This window comes from Brachyhypopomus gauderio, chromosome 10, assembly GCF_052324685.1.
Source record: "Brachyhypopomus gauderio isolate BG-103 chromosome 10, BGAUD_0.2, whole genome shotgun sequence".
NCBI classification, from domain to species: Eukaryota; Metazoa; Chordata; class Actinopteri; order Gymnotiformes; family Hypopomidae; genus Brachyhypopomus; species Brachyhypopomus gauderio.
In genome coordinates this window covers 18518533-18539790 of record NC_135220.1, presented here as the reverse complement: position 1 = coordinate 18539790, position 21258 = coordinate 18518533, and the positions used below count along the sequence as shown (strand labels likewise).

General features: G+C 50.0%; 1 protein-coding gene across 10 annotated transcripts in view; it reads right to left on the bottom strand.

The window, feature by feature from the left end:
- The window catches only part of fryb (furry homolog b (Drosophila)), a 64974-nt gene that overhangs the window by 34886 nt on the left and 8830 nt on the right, over nucleotides 1–21258 (bottom strand). For 6 of the 10 annotated variants that reach the window (XM_077020199.1, XM_077020193.1, XM_077020192.1 and 3 more), the window contains exons 2-12: nucleotides 9786–9976; nucleotides 7018–7071; nucleotides 5684–5823; nucleotides 4698–4788; nucleotides 4390–4469; nucleotides 3864–3944; nucleotides 2376–2544; nucleotides 2046–2138; nucleotides 1766–1864; nucleotides 864–965; nucleotides 182–285 (exon numbers count right to left, since the gene is read on the bottom strand). In XM_077020199.1, coding sequence (XP_076876314.1) covers nucleotides 182–285; nucleotides 864–965; nucleotides 1766–1864; nucleotides 2046–2138; nucleotides 2376–2544; nucleotides 3864–3944; nucleotides 4390–4469; nucleotides 4698–4788; nucleotides 5684–5823; nucleotides 7018–7071; nucleotides 9786–9905 — 1133 coding nt within the window. In that variant the 5' untranslated portion in view covers nucleotides 9906–9976. Of the gene's footprint in view, nucleotides 1–181; nucleotides 286–863; nucleotides 966–1765; nucleotides 1865–2045; nucleotides 2139–2375; nucleotides 2545–3863; nucleotides 3945–4389; nucleotides 4470–4697; nucleotides 4789–5683; nucleotides 5824–7017; nucleotides 7072–8653; nucleotides 9214–9785; nucleotides 9977–14836; nucleotides 15293–17909; nucleotides 18614–21258 lie in introns of those variants that run through there. The other 4 variants (XM_077020197.1, XM_077020202.1, XM_077020198.1 and 1 more) reach the window with 4 other exon arrangements.

Sequence of the window (21258 nt, the reverse complement as noted above, 5' to 3'; positions counted from 1 at the left end):
ACGAAGATCACCACCTTCATCATCATCATCATCATCATAGTTGTTGTCACTATCATGCCTGTGTGTGTGTATGTTTGCGTGTGTGTGTGTGTGTGTGTGTGTGTGTGTGTGTGTGTGTGTGTGTGTGTGTGTGTGTGTGTGTGTGTGTTCCACTATATGAGATGCTGTTTTGCTGCATTACCTCTGTGTGGCTGTGTTGCTCTCACACTTAATGCGGATCATGTAGACCCACAGCAGGCGGTACAGGGACTCCAGTGCTACTCGGGCCATTTTGTGGTCCTTGTTCTGAATGAACATTTGTTTTAATTAGTCCAGCTCGTTTATGATTTCATTTGTCCATACATCCATTCATTGTTTACAACTGATTTCACTACATTAAAAAGGAAAGGTTATGATATGTTAGATGATATGTTAAATCATTTTATTATCGTTGTTCTGGTTAGTATCCCACATGTCACCACTGTTACATAAGACATGCACCAGCTGTCCTGAGGCAAAGGTCAGGGGTCAGAGCCGGAGCCGGGCAGCAAGACTTCACCACCGGCCAAGCCGCCTTTCCGAATTGCGAAAGGTTGCGAGAGGAGAGGAGAGTGAAGCGGATCACGGGACAAAGGAAACAGAAAGTGGGCGGTTCTGATGTGGCTGTGAGCGCGTGACGGATGTGACGCGCGAGACGGAATGACAGACGAAGCGAACATACTAGATAATGAGAGCGATAGTGTCAGAAAGTGATTAGGCTCTGAACTTAAACTTCGAGCCCTCGGGGTTTCTCCGCACGAGGAGCTTCTGATGCTGCAGTCACTGCGAGAGACGCTGGAAGAAGTTTACCATTTAAAGGTCGTGTTCAGCTGTGATAGGCTTACCTTCAGGTTGGACAGGCAGTTACTGAGGAAGACGTGCCACCTGTTGAGGAAGACCTGCTTCTGACTGACGCACAGCAGACAAGTTACCAATGGATACAAGGCCTGCACAAAAGGATACACACAAACACACACACACACACAAGCAAAAGAATAAACTCTATATTTATCATGCCTTCCTCATATGGTCATACTCAAGCTGTCATATTCACAAGCTGATTTGCAATGTCTGAAATTATAGCTAGAGACAGAGACTGTTAGAAGTGAACCAGCAATTCACTGAGAACATGAAGTGTTATGTCAAACAGAAAATACTAACAGGAAACGCCAAGATTATTCTGTATATATATGTGCTCTGCTTCTGTAAATGTGCAGAATTTAGTTGATGAGCTTAGTGATTATCTGAAAGCACTTGTCATGAATATTTATTAAGCTGACAAAATGCCAAAATGCCTTAAGCAGGCAAACAGGACGGCCCTGTCTCAGCAGACGCGGGACAACACCACACAGGTCCCTTTCTGAGAGAGGCCGTTAACAGGGACTTCAGAGCTGCATGTTGAGGAGTTCTCTCCTGTCACAGACACCTTCCTGTCTTACATGTCATCACTTACTCAAAGGGCTTAAATATTTACAGCAAAGGGGAAAGAGACAGGCAGGCGGCGTGGTGAAATTTATACATGTGTCGGCCATTGTGTGTGGAAGGGTAGAAGTCTCCATGGCACAATGGGCATCACAGCAAATATTGAGACACTGTGTCTTGAGCTGGTGTGTGCTGGAATGCACCGGGCATGGCGGAAGCCAAAGGCATGCTGGTTATGAGACAGGCTCCACTGAGCAAGAGATCCCCCCCCCCCCCCCCCACCCCCCCGAGCCTGCGGCACACAGGGAGTAAAACGCTCACTCACCAGGGAATGCTTCTTCCTGGAAGAGAGGTCCAGGGTGGTGTCGTACAAACTCTCCACAAAGTTCCTCAGACACGGCACGTTCACCTCATTCTTCACAGTCTGCCAGAGATACCACACAAACATGCTCTCAAGTTACATGCACAGAATTGAAGTTCGACATGATCAGATTTCCATTAAGCCTCTGCCTTGATGTCATAACATTAGATGCATCCTGAGAAAAGCTGAAGAGGTTTCAGCCCGGCCCGGGTGGGGTGGGGCGGTGGGGGCACCGAGGACTCACAGCTGCCACCGGGACCAGAATCTCCACGAAGAGGCCGGCCAGAGAGTGCTTAATGTCTTTATCCTTTACTTCTAGGAAGTACTGGGCACATTCCTGTGAAGGCGCAGACAGGCGAGTGATCAGACCATAAACAGACCGCAGTGCTCGAAGAGAAGAGGCTACATTGAAAATTAAAAACGTCTAACTTCTGATTGGCCATCATAATCGAATGGAATGATATGTGGAACTTCAGTCGTTGATCGATAGGCCTTTGATTGATCGATCTTTGATTTTATCTCTTATCCTGACCCGAGAGGTCAGTGCGGCATTTAGGACCCGTGTATGACGCACCTGCATGAACTGGAAGGAGGCCTCAAAGTCTTCCACTGGGTACATCTTAATGCGGAAGAACTTCACGCCCATGATGAGGCTGATGATGCTCTTGACCACATGAGGGCTCTGCTCCTTCTGTCTGAGCTCCTTCAGCTCCGAGATGAACTTCTTCCTCACCGCAGGAAACCTGACAGAGGGAGTGAGAACGTAAGAAGATCGCCAACGCCGTGTCTGACACCAGGACCTGGACACGTTGGTGGACGACGTTTGTATTTGACGACAGCTTGTGAGTGGTTTAAATAAAGTGCTGGTATTTTCTTGTGCTTGTGTTTATGGTTTAAGCCCTTCAGGGAACAGTTACAGGAATTATCTGCAGATCACAGAGAGGGAGGCGGGATTATTACAACACAGCTACGACGTAGGGATGCTCAACGCAGGAGACAGGGGGATATGAGAAGAAAACAAACCATCTACATAGTACCTAAGCAACTCTACAGAGCCTGAAGTAACTCTTAGTATAAATTAAGGAAGTGCTTCCTTAATGTGTGTGTGTGTGTGTGTGTGTGTGTGTGTGTGTGTGTGTGTATGTGTGTGTGTATCTGTGGTGTTTCTGTGTGTTTCTCTGGGCGTGTGGGTGTGTGAAATCTGATTGGGTTGAGACAGGGAGAGCTCTTTAGCTCTATATTTAGAATGGCATCTGGAATGGGAGGAACAGGGGAGAGCTCTCTCTCTCTCCTCCCTCTCTCCCTCCACCCCCCCTCTGCCTCTCTCCCACTCCCTCTCCCTCACACTCTCCTCCACTCCCTCTGTCCCTCCGTCCCTCCCCCACTCTGTCCACCCCCCTCCTCCGTCTCTATCCCTGCTCGCCGATGGAGAGCTTGCTGAAAACTGCTTTACTTATTTTTTTTTTTATTGTAGTGTTCTTAGAGTTATCTACTTGCATTCACGCATGAACAGAAATTCCAAAAATGCTTTGCAGGCCGACATAATTATACACGAAGAAGCATCATGAAGGTCTCTGACAGGATGAGTCCTCCGCACGCGAGTGGACGCGTCCTCCGTCCTCCATTAAGATAATGGCTTCCACTAAAGCTCCATCTTACATCACAGTCATCGCTCACAGAGAGTGAAAACCACCCAAGCACTATCAGCATAGAGCAGGTCAGCAGGTCAGCACAGCGGAGCAGGCTAGCCTACCGCACACGCTGCACACCACCCCAACACACCACATGCACTCATGGGGCAGAAAAACCCTGCATGATATTTGAAAAGATATCACCTGTCTACATGTGTCCATGTAACCAAATACAGCAAACAGACCTGCCAGATACTTCACACCAACCCACATCATAAATCAAAACTGGAGCATTGAAACACTACAGCTGTAACTGGAAGAAATCCACCCTATGGGTATGTAAACCTGTTCTACCAATATATATTCTATATATATATATACACCTTTAACAATAATAATGATAATAATAATACCCATCTTAATGAGCTCACCTGGATTGCGCAACCACCCCAACCACCTCAGCATAAAGGTCAGCTACTATGTGCATGTTGGCTGTGTTGGGCCCCAGGTACCTGTGGAACAGAAATCACTATATGTACCAACACGCGGCTCCACAACACACAGCTCAACACACAACACACAACACACAGCTCAACACACAACACACGGTTTCATAACACACAGCTCAACACACAACACACAGCTCAACACTATACACAGCTCAACACACAACACACAGCTCAACACACAACACACAGTTCCACAACACACAGCTCAACACACAACACACGGTTTCACAACACACAGGAATGGCCGTTGTGTTAAAAGCGTCAATCCTGTACTATGAGAGGCAATGTCCCCGGTACACATATAGAGGACATGAAGACAGGAAAGGATAATCCTATTATATTTATAACATATTCCCCAACATATTTACTTCCTTAAACAGAGTCAGTATTTGAAGCAATGCCATATCAGCTTGTGGTGTGTGAGACCAGCGACGAATGAGATCTTTACCCTTCTTTATATCTGAAGTGCTTAAAAGCCAGATTAATGACTTCCTGAATGAGACCGTCCAGGAGAGGGTGCAGGGGGATCTGGGAGGCAGAAGGATAAACACACACCTGTGTGAGAAGGAGGAGCAGCGTGGGCCAGTGCAACAGACGTAGCCACACACACTCACACTGAACCACACCTCTGTGCACACGCCACACACTTCAAACCCAGCCGACCGCAGTCAGCCTGCTCACCACGCCGTGTTACATTTGACCAACTCTGGGGTCGTTTGTGACATTTTGCTGGACATGAAAACATTCGCAGCCCACCTGTTTCAAAACTTCAATGAGCACCAGAGAAAATATGAAGTCAATGCCCAAGTCCCTTCGCTCCAGGAGATAATCCTTCTGCTGCTCATCACTGCAAACAGAAACAGACACACGCAACTTTAAATCTTCAGCCATACATACAATCAATCATCAAATGATTCTGCCTGTTCAACACCATGCATTATATATCTTATAATCATTTTGCTAACAAAAAAGCATTTCCTAAAATAGTCTTTGACAGAACTGTGCAGTGTTACTCTAACCACTATCACTAAAAAACACATATACAAAGTGTGCATCTCACAGACACCTTCAAACATTAAGGCAAATACGGGCTATAGAACTGATTAGAACTGATCACTCTTCACAGTTAACAGTAGGTTAAGATTTTTTTTTTATTGCAGGTAAAAGCTTGATATAGTATGTGTATATAGAGTGTATAATGTATAATGGTTCTACATGTGTGGATGTGTGTGTGTGTGTGTGTGTGTGTGTGTGTGTGTGTGTGTGTGTGTGTGTGTGTGTGTGTGCGTGTGTCTATTTAAGTAATGTAAGAGAAGAGAAAATACATTCTAGTGAGGTCTGATGGATAGTAAAAGGATTAGAACAGATCCAGGTGAAACCAGATGCCAGACATTAATCACTCTCTCTTTTACACACACACACACACACACACACACACACACACACACACACACACACACACACACACACACACACACACACACACACACACACACACACACACACACACAGTTTATTGCACAGGTATGACTTAGTGCTTCTTTATGATGTTCTGTATGAGGCAGGTGTTCAAATATGATTACGTACATCCAAGCAGAAGACAATGTCTGTTCAAACATGCACAGCAACGTTCACCAAGACAAAAGGGCATTTCTCCTGCCCCAGCTGTCTGAACACTGGCTCCGGCTGATTGCTGATAGTTGGCCTAATGCCTCCAGACACACAGGGGCATGAAAGCTCACTTTTTGGACTTGGTGTTGGCCCGAGGCCGGTACTCGTGAGACTCGTCCTCCAGGCCGTTCTGACGCTTATACCAGTCAAAGAGGGTACGCAGAATGGAGGGAAGGCAGTATTCAGCCAGGGAACTCATGGTGCTGATCAGCTGAGAGTCCAGAAGAGAGAGGGAGAAAGAGGGAGAGATAGATAGAGAGATAGAGAAAGAGAGAGGGACAGACACATAGACAGTTAGAGAGAGCTTGTTGGTAACTGCAACACAGATTTGATCAATTTGCTACATATAGACACTTTATTGCAGTTTTCCGGTGAGAATAAATTGAAAATAAATTTGCTTCCTCAGCATTATGATCTATAAACTGCACTGACTGAAATAGTTGCGTGAGGGAGTGGGGAAGGAGCCCTTCCACGAGCCTGTAACTATAGGGAGGAATTCAGGCCAAAGTGGTGAAGGGAGGGGTGTGGATGGGCTAAACCAAACACAGGAAGGGAGGGGTGTGGATGGGCTAAACCAAACACAGGAAGGGAGGGGTGTCTGCACGTAGACTGCTTGGTATTCCCCTTCATGCCTCCTTGCTGTGAGGTGAACAGGGAAGGCAGTGTCCCACTACACACACACACACACACACACACGCGCGCGCGCGCCCGCACAAGCAGCCATAGTGCTTGAGGCCACTGTTCTGATGGTGAGTTGAGGTGGGGACAGGGCAGAATTCCGAGGTTGCCCAAGCCAACAGGCGTCACCAGCTCTAGGAGGAGCTATTTATAGAGAGACCGAGGAAGAAAAAAACCAGTGAAGGAGCCCAAAACATTCCCACAACCCCCTCCATCATTACTAACATGAACCGTAACTTCACACACATGAGGAGCACGGAGGCGGAGGAGATGAAGGATGATAGGTCATCATGTGACGTGTGATTAACGTTCTACTGCTGTTCCCACTTGTTCCCATGAACAGAGACCAATGTATATTTTCTCATTAGCAACATTCTCCTGTACTGCCATACTGGGAAATACTGGGAAATCACCAACTAAAATACTATAAATGGAAAAGTGTGATATTGGAACTGTTCCTGTTACACAAGTTTTTCTGGAGCTGAAATGCGTTTTTCTTTCATTAACTTTTAATATTGGATACTATGGAAGAGTTTTTTTTTATTATCCATTGTATTGTGAAGAATCATATCATAAGAATAATATCATACTAATCATAATCATAATCATAATAATAAATCATAAAAATGAATTTGACGAAACCTCTTAATTCATCAGATATTTTACTGAATATTAATACAGTTGTAATATTGTTTGCACATGCCTATTGAACCATAAACCCAGATACCTGATCAAACTGATGGTCTTCTCCTCTCTGGAGAGATTTAGTGAGCAGCTTTTCCTGTGGAAAAGAATCAGACATCTGATCAGTTCTTTGAAAGTTTGGAATTTACACATCTGACAGCTACACATCTCACAATTACACATCTCACAGCTACACATCACACAGCTACACCTCTCATAGTTACACATCTCACAGCTACACATCGCACAGCTACACATCTCACAGCTACACATCTCACAGCTACACATCTCACAGCTACACATCTAACAGCTACACATCTCTCAGCTACACATCTCTCAGCTACACATCTGACAGCTACACATATCACAATTACACATATCACAATTACACATATCACAGCTACACATCTCACAATTACACATCTCACAGCTACACATCTCACAGCTACACATCTCACAGCTACACATCTCACAATTACACATCTCACAGCTACACATCTCACAGCTACACCTCTCACAGCTACACATCTCACAGCTACACCTCTCACAGCTACACATCTCACAGCTACACATCTCACAGCTACATGCCAGATGTATCAGATCAGATTTGACTTTCCCTGTACTTTCAACACTTTATTGCATCACGCCTTAATTTCCTGAAATCCAGTGCACAGTGACACCAGACCATAAACCATAATTCTACACAGACAGAGTAAAGCACAAGGCTTCTAGCATTCATGCTTATTGTAAATGACTTGGGAAAGTGACCATGAGAAAGCAAACATGAATAATGTGGTATTGGGAGTGTGATCAAAATGAAGTGTGTTATTCTGTTACCCAGTAGTGACCTGAAGAATGAGGCAAAAAGTGAGTCATTAACCCAGTTAAACACACACACACACGCACACACACGCACACACACACACACACACACACACACACACACACACACACACACACACACACACACACACACACACACACACACACACACACACACACACACACATCAATCATACACAGCTACTTATGTCAAGCACTGTGGCTTAAGTCACCTGGGATATGCTTACATGCTTGATATTTGACTAAAGCTAGCGCTGTGTTACTTCCCCAACATATGAACACATTACAGTAGAATTATTTAAATATGTCTTAGCTTTGTGCATTCATATAAAATAAGATGCCAACATATACCTGGAGCATATACACAGTTATGGTATTTCAGAGCACATTTCCCATGTGAATGTGAAGAAGAGAATGAATCCAGTCAGAGTGTACACACACTGGCACTAGTGAAGTGAAGTGTCATACAGTGTTGAGCAGGGGTCTACAGCGTCCTGTTTCCTGGGATGCCTGTGTGAGTGCGGTGTGAGTTACATGCTGAGTCAGGGTGAAGTCCAGTCCTGTCCACCAGAACCGCCTGTCCTGCATTCCAAAAGGGAAAACCTGAGCCAGTACAACGGGAACAGGAGCTCAGTGGTCCTTGCGGGGTGCTGGTGGTGCGAGATAAATCAACACGGGACACAGCGGGGGAGGCCCGGCCTCTGTCCTGCTGCTCCGACAGGCTTGTGATGAATGCACTTTCTCTGGTTTAGTAATAATCGCTCTCGGCTACAGGAGCAGGGTGTGTGTTTCAAAAGGCAAACAATTACACGGGTAACCTGAGGCCAGACGCACACCTCTTCCTTAAGACGCGTGAGTGGATGTGATCGTAAGCGTATCAGACGCAGAGGGACGACTCAACGCGGCGACAGCGTTCCTGAGCCATCCTGCCTGTCCTGCTGAGCAAGGACGAGCAGGACCCGTCTGTCCAGACTCTCAACAACGGTCGGGGCAAAAAAACAAACAAGAAAAAGCTGTTAAGAAAAGCTGTTAACGTTATTGCTTTGGAAACACATTTCTCTAGCAGGGCTTGACAGGTTGAAGACTGGGCCCTGGTATGTCAGAGCTAAACCATTAAGCGGTAGGGGAATAGGGGCGAACCCAAAAGGCATGTGTACAGGAGCGCGTGTGAGTGTGTGTGTGTGTGTGTGTGTGTGTGTGTGTGCGCGTACAAGGATGTGTGTGTGAAGGATCTGCTAACGTGGAACGCCTAACGTGGGGTGTGTCGTCTCCTCAGCCAATCCCGTTCCTCGTCTTTGCCACTCACTCAGCTGAACTAAGCACACTGACACAGGCACAGGCGGAGGTGGAGGTGGTGGAGGTGGAGGTGGAGGAGGTGGTGGAGGTGGAGGTGGAGGAGGTGGTGGAGGTGGAGGTGGAGGAGGTGGTGGAGGTGGAGGAGGTGGTGGAGGTGGAGGAGGTGGTGGAGGTGGTGGAGGTGGTGGAGGTGGAGGAGGTGGTGGAGGTGGTGGAGGTGGTGGAGGTGGAGGAGGTGGTGGAGGTGGAGGTGGAGGAGGTGGTGGAGGTGGTGGAGGTGGAGGAGGTGGTGGAGGTGGAAGGTGGAGGTGGTGGAGGTGGTGGAGGTGGAAGGTGGAGGTGGTGGTGGAGGTGGAAGGTGGAGGTGGAGGTGGTGGAGGTGGAAGGTGGAGGTGGTGGAGGTGGTGGAGGTGGAAGGTGGAGGTGGTGGAGGTGGAAGGTGTTTGCTGGCGAGGCACAAGCCCCACATGAGTGAATACTGGGGGCTTCACCTGCTGTGAGGTGAGAGGATCATTGTGCTGTGGGTTATTGAGGTTGCACACAATCCTTTGAAGTTTGTTACCTCATGTATGTGGGCCAGCAATTTCCCAAAAGCCAAAGGACATGAATCTTACACACACACACACACACACACACACACACACACTCGTAGCCTGACTGAACATTTCTTACCAGCGGCTCGGCCATGATGATGCGGATCTTGCGTTCGGACAGCATGGTGAAGTTGGCGAAGAGGCTCTTCAGGACGAACTCGCCCGGTTTGCTCTCAGGGTCCACGACGACGGGCACCATGGCGACTGGACCTTTCCTCTCACCTTGGCCACTGCTCACTTGGGGGACGGAGGGCTTTCCTATGGGGGACGCTGGACACACAAACACACGGCGTTACCACAGTGGAGCCCCCCCCCCCCCCCCCCCCCCCTGCAGCCCCTGATGGACGCCTGCGGTTTTACAAAAGGCCCCATTAAGTGAGTCGTAGCAGTAGCCAGTTCTGAGCTTTACTGGTCAGGACCACAGACGGCTTCCCCACTCTGTGCCATGAGGCCAGGCAGGAGAGCAGCTGGTGTTTTCATTTTAGGGACGGCCAAGTCACTGCTGGGCTGTTGGCTGCCGGGGGGGTGGTGTGTGTGTGTGTGTGTGTGTGTGTGTGTGTGTGTGTGTGTATGTGAGGTGGCTGGAAGGTCACAGGACAGGGAGCCACGCTCGTGAACAGGCGCCGTGACGTGCGTCTCCTAGAATAGACCGGTCTCAGGCGCCTCACAAGACGCACACGGAATCCAAGCTCTTCCCCAAATGGACAAACAGATCTGAGATGTGAGCAGTGCTACGTCTGCGTCTGCCGTACAGTAGAGAGCGATTCCTTACTAAGTGTGCGGAAATGTTATCGGTGCAGGGAGTCATTTCACCGGCCTGAATCACAGTGTCATTGCTTTGAAATAATACACCGTGATAAAGACAAACTTTGCAGTTGCATCCTGCTCAGGTGCAACATCAGCGAGCATGAAGTACTAAAGCACTGAGTGCTGAAACACTGCTGAGTGCTGAAACACTGCTGAGTGCTGAAACACTGCTGAGTCATTCACGCAGCTTCATCCCCCTCGTTCACTTTCACATCGTCTGTCGTGAGAAGGACCATGATCAGCCTCTTGTGCGCAATGCCACGGGCTGAAAGCCACACAAGGACACGAATGGATACGCTGAGAGCCACAAGCTGGTTAACTACCTCCCGCAACACTTGAGCTGGTTAACTACCTCCCGCAACACTTGAGCTGGTTAACTACCTCCCGCCAGTGGCGGACTTAGCAATTTGGGGGCTCAAGGCGAATTTAGCTAGGGGGCCCATCAACATTAATATGCGAGAAATAAGTTCAGGTTCACGATTTTAGGCTGGTTTTTCAGTCGCCGACTGTTTTTGTAGATCGCCGACAGAAACTGTGGTCGGAGGCAAATCGGGGATCACTCGGCGCTCGCTCAGTCGTGTAGTGTGAACTGCTGAAAGACGCTCGCCGAGTGGTCGCCAACTCATCGCGACCGGCAGATATCTATAGCATGTTTAATATGTAGCCCAGTCGGCGACTGTGAGTCAACAGCAGCGTCTAGCTTCATACAACTTTACTACAACACTGTGTTTAAGTTATTGTGACAGCACTGGAGAAATAGTGCGATTGACTATATCTATGTTCACTGCAACGGAGAGATTAAATAATTCTGGCAATTTGGGACTATGGAGTGGTTAAACGGTAAAAAAAAAAAAATAATAATAATAATAACGAAAATGTGGAGTACATGTACATAGTTTTTTTTCTTCTACGTGGTGTTGCTGGTTCTCGCGAGAGTTTCATTTTCGTGTTCTCGCGTTTTTGGACGGCAGCCAGATGAGTCGGCAATTCCCCAGTCGTTTAATTCGTGAGCCCACGTCACCGATCAGTCATGTAGTGTGAAAGCCACAACAACTGAAAGACTCGCGATTACAGCACAACCAGTCATGTAGTGCGAACGGCACAAAAACCTGACGACTGAAAAGTCGTGTAGTGTGAACCTGGCTTTAGCTAGACAAGGGGGCCCTACAGTGGGAGGGGCCCAAGGCAATTGCCTAGCAACGCCTCTATGCAAAGACCGCCTCTGCCTCCCGCAACAATTGAGCTGGTTAACTACCCCCCGCAACACTTGAGCTGGTTAACTACGCCCCGCAACACTTGAGCTGGTTAACTACCCCCCGCAACACTTGAGCTGGTTAACTACCCCCCGCAACACTTGAGCTGGTTAACTACCTCCCGCAACACTTGAGCTGGTTAACTACCCCCCGCAACACTTGAGCTGGTTAACTACCCCCCACAACACTTGAGCTGGTTAACTACCTCCCGCAACACTTGAGCTGGTTAACTACGCCCCGCAACACTTGAGCTGGTTAACTACCTCCTGCAACACTTGAGCTGGTTAACTACCTCCTGCAACACTTGAGCTGGTTAACTACCTCCTGCAACACTTGAGCTGGTTAACTACCCCCTGCAACACTTGAGCTGGTTAACTACCCCCCGCAACACTTGAGCTGGTTAACTACCTCCCACAACACTTGAGCTGGTTAACTACCCCCCGCAACACTTGAGCTGGTTAACTACCTCCCGCAACACTTGAGCTGGTTAACTACCTCCCGCAACACTTGAGCTGGTTAACTACCTCCCGCAACACTTGAGCTGGTTAACTACCCCCCACAACACTTGAGCTGGTTAACTACCTCCCGCAACACTTGAGCTGGTTAACTACGCCCCGCAACACTTGAGCTGGTTAACTACCCCCCGCAACACTTGAGCTGGTTAACTACCCCCCGCAACACTTGTAGGGTTTCGCTTTGTCTAGCCAACGGAGGTCTATGTTAGTGGCACCTGTGCTTGACCAGTCTATGCAGTGGCGGTGCAGGGTGGTCTACATTAGTGGCAGTAGAAATAGGGTGGTCTACATTTGCAAAGGTCTACACACTTGCAGTGGTAGTACAAAGGCGGTTTAAATTACCAGGGGCAGTTCAGGGGTAGTGTACATTAGTGGGGCAGTTCAGAGACAATGTACATGCTGCAGGGCAGTTGAGGGGCAGTCTACATTAGCAAGTGCAGTCTACATTAGCAGCTGCAGTGTACATTAGCAGGTGGAGTTCAGGAGCAGTGTACATTAGTGGGGCAGGTCAGGGGCAGTGTACATTAGCGGGGCAGTTCAGGTGCAGTGTACATTAGCAGTGGCAGTTCAGGGGCAGTGTACATTAGCAGGGGCAGTTCAGGTGCAGTCTACATTAGCGGGGCAGGTCAGGTGCAGTCTACATTAATGGGGCAGGTCAGGGGCAGTGTACATTAGCGGGGCAGTTCAGGGGCAGTGTACATTAGCAGAGACAGTTCAGGGGCAGTGTACATTAGCAGGGGCAGTTCAGGTGCAGTCTACATTCGCATGGCAGGTCAGGTGCAGTCTACATTAGTGGGGCAGGTCAGGGGCAGTGTACATTAGCAGGTGCAGTGTACATTAGCGGGGCAGGTCAGGTGCAGTCTACATTAGCGGGGCAGGTCAGGGGCAGTGTACATTAGCTGGTGCAGTCTACATTAGCGGGGCAGGTCAGGGGCGGTGTACATTAGCAGGTGCAGTCTACATTAGCGGGGCAGGTCAGGGGCAGTGTACATTAGCAGGTGCAGTCTACATTAGCGGGGCAGGTCAGGTGCAGTGTACATTAGCAGGTGCAGTCTACATTAGCAGGCAGGTCAGGGGCGGCGTACATTAGCAGGTGCAGTGAACATTAGCGGGGCAGGTCAGGGGCAGTGTACATTAGCGGGGCAGGTCAAGGGCAGTGTACATTAGCGGGGCAGGTCAGGGGCGGTGTACATTAGCGGGGCAGGTCAGGGGCGGTGTACATTAGCAGGTACAGTCTACATTAGCGGGGCAGGTCAGGGGCAGTGAACATTAGCGGGGCAGGTCAGGGGCAGTGTACATTAGCGGGGCAGGTCAGGGGCAGTGTACATTAGCGGGGCAGGTCAGGGGCGGTGTACATTAGCAGGTACAGTCTACATTAGCGGGGCAGGTCAGGGGCGGTGTACATTAGCGGGGCAGGTCAGGGGCGGTGTACATTAGCGGGGCAGGTCAGGGGCGGTGTACATTAGCAGGTACAGTCTACATTAGCGGGGCAGGTCAGGGGCGGTGTACATTAGCGGGGCAGGTCAGGGGCAGTGTACATTAGCGGGGCAGGTCAGGGGCAGTGTACATTAGTGGGGCAGGTCAGGGGCGGTGTACATTAGCAGGTACAGTCTACATTAGCGGGGCAGGTCAGGGGCGGTGTACATTAGCGGGGCAGGTCAGGGGCGGTGTGCATTAGCAGGTGCAGTCTACATTAGCGGGGCAGGTCAGGGGCAGTGTACATTAGCAGGTGCAGTCTACATTAGCGGGGCAGGTCAGGTGCAGTGTACATTAGCAGGTGCAGTCTACATTAGCAGGCAGGTCAGGGGCGGTGTACATTAGCAGGTGCAGTGAACATTAGCGGGGCAGGTCAGGGGCAGTGTACATTAGCGGGGCAGGTCAGGGGCAGTGTACATTAGCGGGGCAGGTCAGGGGCGGTGTACATTAGCGGGGCAGGTCAGGGGCGGTGTACATTAGCGGGGCAGGTCAGGGGCGGTGTACATTAGTGAAGGCAGCACAGGAGCGTTCTGTGTTAGCAGCAGCAGGTCTCGGGGTTCAGATATACTGGACGACTCTCCCTCAGCAGGCAGCTTAGGAAGCGACACCCAGTGTTTACTTCTTAAGGACAGAGAAGCAAACATGGCGTACGGTGCCACCAGCTGCGTCCAACCCACCGAGACCGCTGACACCTCCGTCTTAGAGGGCCACATCATAATAGAACATGTCTTCTTCCAGATCAAGGCTCTAGTTGCTCTAACACTAACACGGCCTGGTCAGGCAGGGTGCAGCTCAGAAGCACTCGCAAAATGTTTGGCCTGCCTTATCCATTTGGCCCATGCAACAAGGAATCTCCAGAATGCATCCTCCCTCAAAACAGGGTACAGAAACAGCCACACACACACACACACACACACACACACACACACACACACACACAAGCGCAAGTACAAAAACTCTCAAACATATCTGTGTCCAATCTCCGTCCGTGGCAACAACTCCGAACACAAACACAAACACGCCCGCCCAAAGACTCGGGCCTGGGCCTGCAGGACCCGGGACTCGGGTGTAGCACCTACCCAGGCCCTTGATGAAGTTGATGACGCTCGCCCGGCTCCAGCGCACCGGAGACACCTCCATACCGAGGCTGGGTCTGGTCCAATAATCCCGCAACAAAATCTAGCCACCTAGTTCAGTGTCATCCCCTCAACAGGACTGGTTCTCTTCCAATAATCCCACAAAACCAGCCCGCTGGATTCATATCATCTCCGTGACGCAGACGGGTCGGTTCCAATAATCCTGTCCAAATCAGCCCGATAGCTCCATGTCATCTCCATACAGCTGCTCATCCATGGCGCCCTCCTGAAGGGGGTCCCCGCTCCACACGGCGAGGCCAGGCTGTGGGCGGCGCGGTGGGGAGAGAGGTGAGATGGGCCCGGGGCCCTGGAGCTGCTGTGCTGTGGAGGGCTGAGGGAAACACCACCTTCCTCTGTGACTCCTCATGTGATAGCAGAGCCCTCTCTGAGGAGAAGGTCAGGCTGGAATTTCAGCAAAGCCCAAAGAGAGAAGAGGGAGGGCCAATGCTGGGCTATATTTAACCTCATCTCTCTTTCACACACACACACACACACACACACACACACACACACACACACACACACACACACACACACACACACACACACACACACGAACACACCCACAAGCATGCTCTGAATACATACACGCTCTTTTACCATGAGCACATATGACCTGGCACTGGATCATGACTGCATGTGCACACACACACACACACACACACACACACACACACACACACATACACGCACACACCCTCATGCACACACACACACACACACACACACACACACACACACACTGGCCCCACAGTCCCAGCCAAATGGAACATTGACGTCTGCATCTCACATTCAAGCAACAATTGTTTCATGGTTGTTTCAGAAGTTCCATAATATTGTACTACAGTATCATCCTGATAGAAACCGCATGATCCTAACACACACACACACACACACACACACACACACACACACACACACACACACACATACACATACACATACACATACACACACACACACACACACACACACACACACACACACACACACACACACACACACACACACACACACAGAACACAGAACACCTTAGGACACAGAACACCTTAGAAACCAGAACACACACAGAATACAGAACACCTTAGGACACAGAACACCTTAGAACCCAGGACACCTTAGAACCCAGGACACCTTAGAATACAGAACACCTTAGAATACAGAACACCTTAGACACTGTTGGTGTTCCAGCCCCAGCCTTACAGACATGCACACACAACACCACACAGCTCAAGCCCTCTTCATGGAACTATATGAATCTGATGTCACCATGTCCAGGACTAAGAAAAAGACCAACGAAAGGAACAAACATTCACCCTCATAAGAACACAGAACATTCCACCATTATACTTCCTCTCTATCCATATGCCAGTCTCTCCATTAGTGTACGTGTGTACGGACACCCGAGAAGCACTACTTTAAAACCATGAGATAAGATGTTCTTGTAAGAGGCTGCAAACCGAACACTGCGCTCCGTGTGTGTGTGTGCGCACACGTGTGTGTGAGGGTGTTTATGGTTATCCATGCATATGGGATCGAGAGGTTGGCAAACACCTGGCAGCCTCTGTCTCCACCGCCAATGACATCACCAGCGCAAACCCAGATGCTTAAGATGGCGATGTGTAAGATATGACTCTGACACACATCAACAGCGTACCGCGAACACGCAGTACGTCATCCGTGTGAGATGTGCGGAGTGCAAGTTTGCAGTGGAGTGTGCAGGGATGCTAACGGTGCGTAGCTCAGGGTATTAGCATAATCCCTTAGGTTTAGCAATTAGCACAAATGACCAGGACTGGGGACCCACCCAAATAAACAAGGAAGGTCTGACTGTGCCCTGTGTCATCCTCTACCCTAGCAGCAATCCTTCTCCTACGGGCAAGAGCTCTGAGAAAATGGGAAGCAATATGTATCTGTGTGTGTGTGTGTGTGTGTGTGTGTGTGTGTGTGTGTGTGTGTGTGTGTGTGTGTGTGTGTGTGTGTGTGTGTGTGTTTATGAAGAGAGCGAGAGGCTGTTGAGCGATTTGTTGAGATTTGCCTATCGAGGAGAGAGCTGTTAGCATGCCTCCTGTCCACGCCCAGCCAACGCTGTGAGAGTGGACATGTCCTGCACAATGGACGTGTCCTGCACAGTGGACGTGTCCTGTGCAGAAGGTGTGTTACCGACATGGGGGCAGGACCCACCGCACTGGGACGACAAGATGGCTTCCTCACATGGGACGTGCCCATAACTGTGCTCATCTGTTCACCCGGAGCTAGCAGCAGGTACGTCCACCCGATAACAACGATCCGAGAGATGTACACACACGCACATGCGCGCACACACACGGTGGAGGAGAGCAGTGCATCGCTACGTGAGTGTTACAGATGGCATGGCCAGTCATGTGATGTTAAACCAAAGCACCAATCATTACAGCACAGTAACACATTCCTTCCTGCTGCTGTTACATAAGCGGCGCATCCACTTTAGCTGCACAGCGACGGACAACAAGACCTGCTCACAGAGAACATGTTGTGTGTGTGTGTGTGGTGTGTGTGTGTGTGTGTGTGTGTGTGTGTGTGTGTGTGTGTGTGTGTGTGTGTGTGTGTGTGTGTGTGTGTTGACAAGAGGAACCCAGCCTCTCCTCAGGGTTCCACAGATTGAACAGTGTGTACAGAGAGGGGTAAACAACCTTGAGAGTTGCAGGGAAGTGAAAGATGAGAAAAAGAGACAGAAAGATGGATGATGGATGGATGGATGGATGGATGGATGAACAGACAGATACAAGATCTACGTCAGGACAGAAAGCGACAGAGACAGGGAGAGAGAAAAAGCTAACAGCCCGTCCTAATGCACCTGACTATTCCGTGTGCATGACGTTGTCACTACAAACAGTGGAGATAAGACATGTCACGGCAGGAGCGTCACACAGGCTACCACTGTAACTGCCGCCGTGTGCTGCCCTGTGCCACCGTGTGCCCGCCGTGCCCGCCACAGTGTCGCTGCATGTCGGGGTGTAAGTACGGTGGTACTCACGGCTGCTCCAAGACTTCAGCAGGGATTTGATGCTGATCTCCAAAAAGCCCGAGTCCTGCTGGCTGGTCATGTCTGCTGTGTCGCCACGGCGACACAGGAACGGAGGGACGAATGAGAGTCAGAAGAGATGTGTGGCGGAGAGGGAGAGAGAGAGAGAGAGAGAGAGAGAGAGAGAGAAAGCGTGGCCTCCTCACACAGACACACAGAGGACTATCGCATCCTGCGTCAGCACAGGGCATCAGCGACTCGCCCTCATACACACATGCACTCTGTTGTACAGTCTCATCCACTCTGTCTCTCCGCCTAACAGGATTGGATCTGAGGCTCTTCTAGCATGCGCAGAACAAGAGAGAGAGAGAGCGAGAGAGAGAGCTTGTGTGAGAGAGGAAGAGAGAGAGAAGGACGACTGAGACATACAGGGAGATGACGAATGAGAGCAGGAAGTGTAGAGGGAAAGGGGGCGGGGCTAATTACACTTTCTGCACAGCCAGTAATGGAGCCGGGAGAGGGTGGCGTGCAGGCTCACTCTACATCCGCAGTATCACACAAACAACCAGCATCTCACACCCTTCACACTCCACACCATCTCACATCCTTCACACTTCACACCGTCTCACATCCTTCACACTCCACACCGTCTCACATCCTTCACACTCCACACCGTCTCACATCCTCCACACTCCACACCATCTCACATCCTCCACACTCCACACCATCTCACATCCTTCACACTCCACACCATCTCACATCCTCCACACTTCACACCGTCTCACATCCTCCACACTCCACACCATCTCACATCCTCCACACTCCACACCATCTCACATCCTCCACACTGTCTCACATCCTCCACACTCCATACCATCTCACATCCTCCACACTCCATACCATCTCACATCCTCCACACTCCACACCATCTCACACCCTCCACACTCCACACCATCTAACATCCTTCACACTCCACACCATCTCACATCCTTCACACTCCACACCATCTCACATCCTCCACACTCCACACCATCTCACATCCTTCACACTACACACCATCTCACATCCTTCACACTCCACACCATCTCACATCCTCCACACTCCACACCATCTCACACACTCCACATCCTCCACACTCCACACCATCTCACATCCTTCACACTACACACCATCTCACATCCTCCACACTCCACACCATCTCACACACGCCACATCCTTCACACTCCACACCATCTCACATCCTCCACACTCCACACCATCTCACATCCTCCACACTCCACACCGTCTCACATCCTTCACACCACACTTTACACATCCTTCACATTTCAATCTTTGGGGCAGCAATTCAAGAGTGCTAAATGATAACCCAGGCCAAATCACATCCCAGAGGACCCAGGATAAATGACACCCAAGAGGACCCAAGCTCAACATACATTGGCGGTCTAATAATCCAAGCCTCCAGTCCCATGGCACTGGGACTATGGGTAATAAAGTGGTAGCTGCAGCATGGAGGGGCCATGCTGTCCATGGTGACATCAGTGGTGCTTTTCGAGCAGTTCACCCCACCCAAACCCCACCCTTAACCACCAGAAGGGAAAGTACAGCACACGGCTCTCGGAGACCATCGTCAACACGATTCAGCGGCACAAACCCGCTCCCAGGCAGGGGCGTGTGTATGTTTGGAAGTCACGTGACCTGCGCTGCTTTCTCCAGAGCCTGTGAAAGGCAGACGTGGGACTAGGGGATCGCATCACCAGCCCCCTGCTGGTCGACACACCAAACTGCAGTCAGATAGGAAACAGATATGGACATTCCGCAGGCCAGTGGCAATGCGGGCCATTCTGCTAGGACTGCACAAACATGCACGCTGGTGTTTACATGTGTAATTAGGGACTGGCAGAAGGATGCCGCTTATGCATGTGTTTACGCGTGTGTTTATGTTTATGTTTATGAGTTTATTCACAAGCCTGCATGCCTAGCAGCTTCCCTTGGCTACAAATCACACGGCTTTTGTCGTCGTGTGCTGGGAGTGACACTTCTGTGACCAACAGCATTTAAAAGCACTATCATTTCCCCACGTCACGTCCAGACCGACTAATGTCCGTGTGCCAGAGCTCGTCATCACACTCGACTGGCCGCACGGTCTTTGGCAGGGAATGTAGTCGTTGGCACCTGGACGCGCTTTTCACCGCTTCCTCCGTGACGTCACCGCGCTCCTGTATGTTCACGCTTCCTCCGTGACGTCACCGCGCTCCTGTATGTTCACGCTTCCTCCGTGACGTCACCGCGCTCCTGTATGTTCACGCTTCCTCCGTGACGTCACCGCGCTCCTGTATGTTCACGCTTCCTCCGTGACGTCACCGCGCTCCTGTATGTTCACGCTTCCTCCGTGACGTCACCGCGCTCCTGTATGTTCACGCTTCCTCCGTGACGTCACCGCGCTCCTGTATGTTCACGCTTCCTCCGTGACGTCACCGCGCTCCTGTATGTTCACGCTTCCTCCGTGACGTCACCGCGCTCCTGTATGTTCACGCTTCCTCCGTGACGTCACCGCGCTCCTGTATGTTCACGCTTCCTCCGTGACGTCACCGCGCTCCTGTATGTTCACGCTTCCTCCGTGACGTCACCGCGCTCCTGTATGTTCACGCTCTACGAGGCCCTCGCCGAGTTCTGCTTGGATTCCAGCATCAGCAGCGTTGCTACATAAACTCTCACATGGGTTGAAGACACCAAGTGAAGGAAGGCGGTGGTGAAAGTGAAGACACGGCGCTTAAAGGCTCTGCGCACTGGCGCGGGGAGCTCGCCAATGGGCGTGGCTCAAAGACAAAAATAAACAATGAAATCGAATACTCATGTTTCAGCATTCGGAGTCTCTCCATAGGAGAAGAGACAGTAAAGAATGGACCTGTGGAGAAGAGAGGACACTGAACTCGACGATTCTCACCCGTATAAGGGCCGAGGATCCGTTTCAGAAGACAAACAGTCTGTGGCAGCTTGTGACAAACAAACATGATTTCATTCGAACTGTCGTCATGAGACAAAATAGTTTAGCCCTAATTTCCAAGCGCAATTTTGTAAGCAGAACAAGCAAGTTGTGTGTGGCACTGCTCACTGATGACTATCAGCAGTGGAATTCCCACAATGCACAGCAGGCCTGTGTTTATCTCTCTCCACACAGCACAAAAGAACATGCAGACCTACAAGTTCGGGGACAAATGGCTTCCATGTGAAAGCGGTTAGACTGCACTTCTGTAAAGAATATTTGGCAGGTGACCAAAGCCACTTTACTATCTTTCTAAGATGTTCTCGTTTTTCTACTGTTTTTTTTTTTTTGTATGGACCATTTAGTTCTAACTCTTCC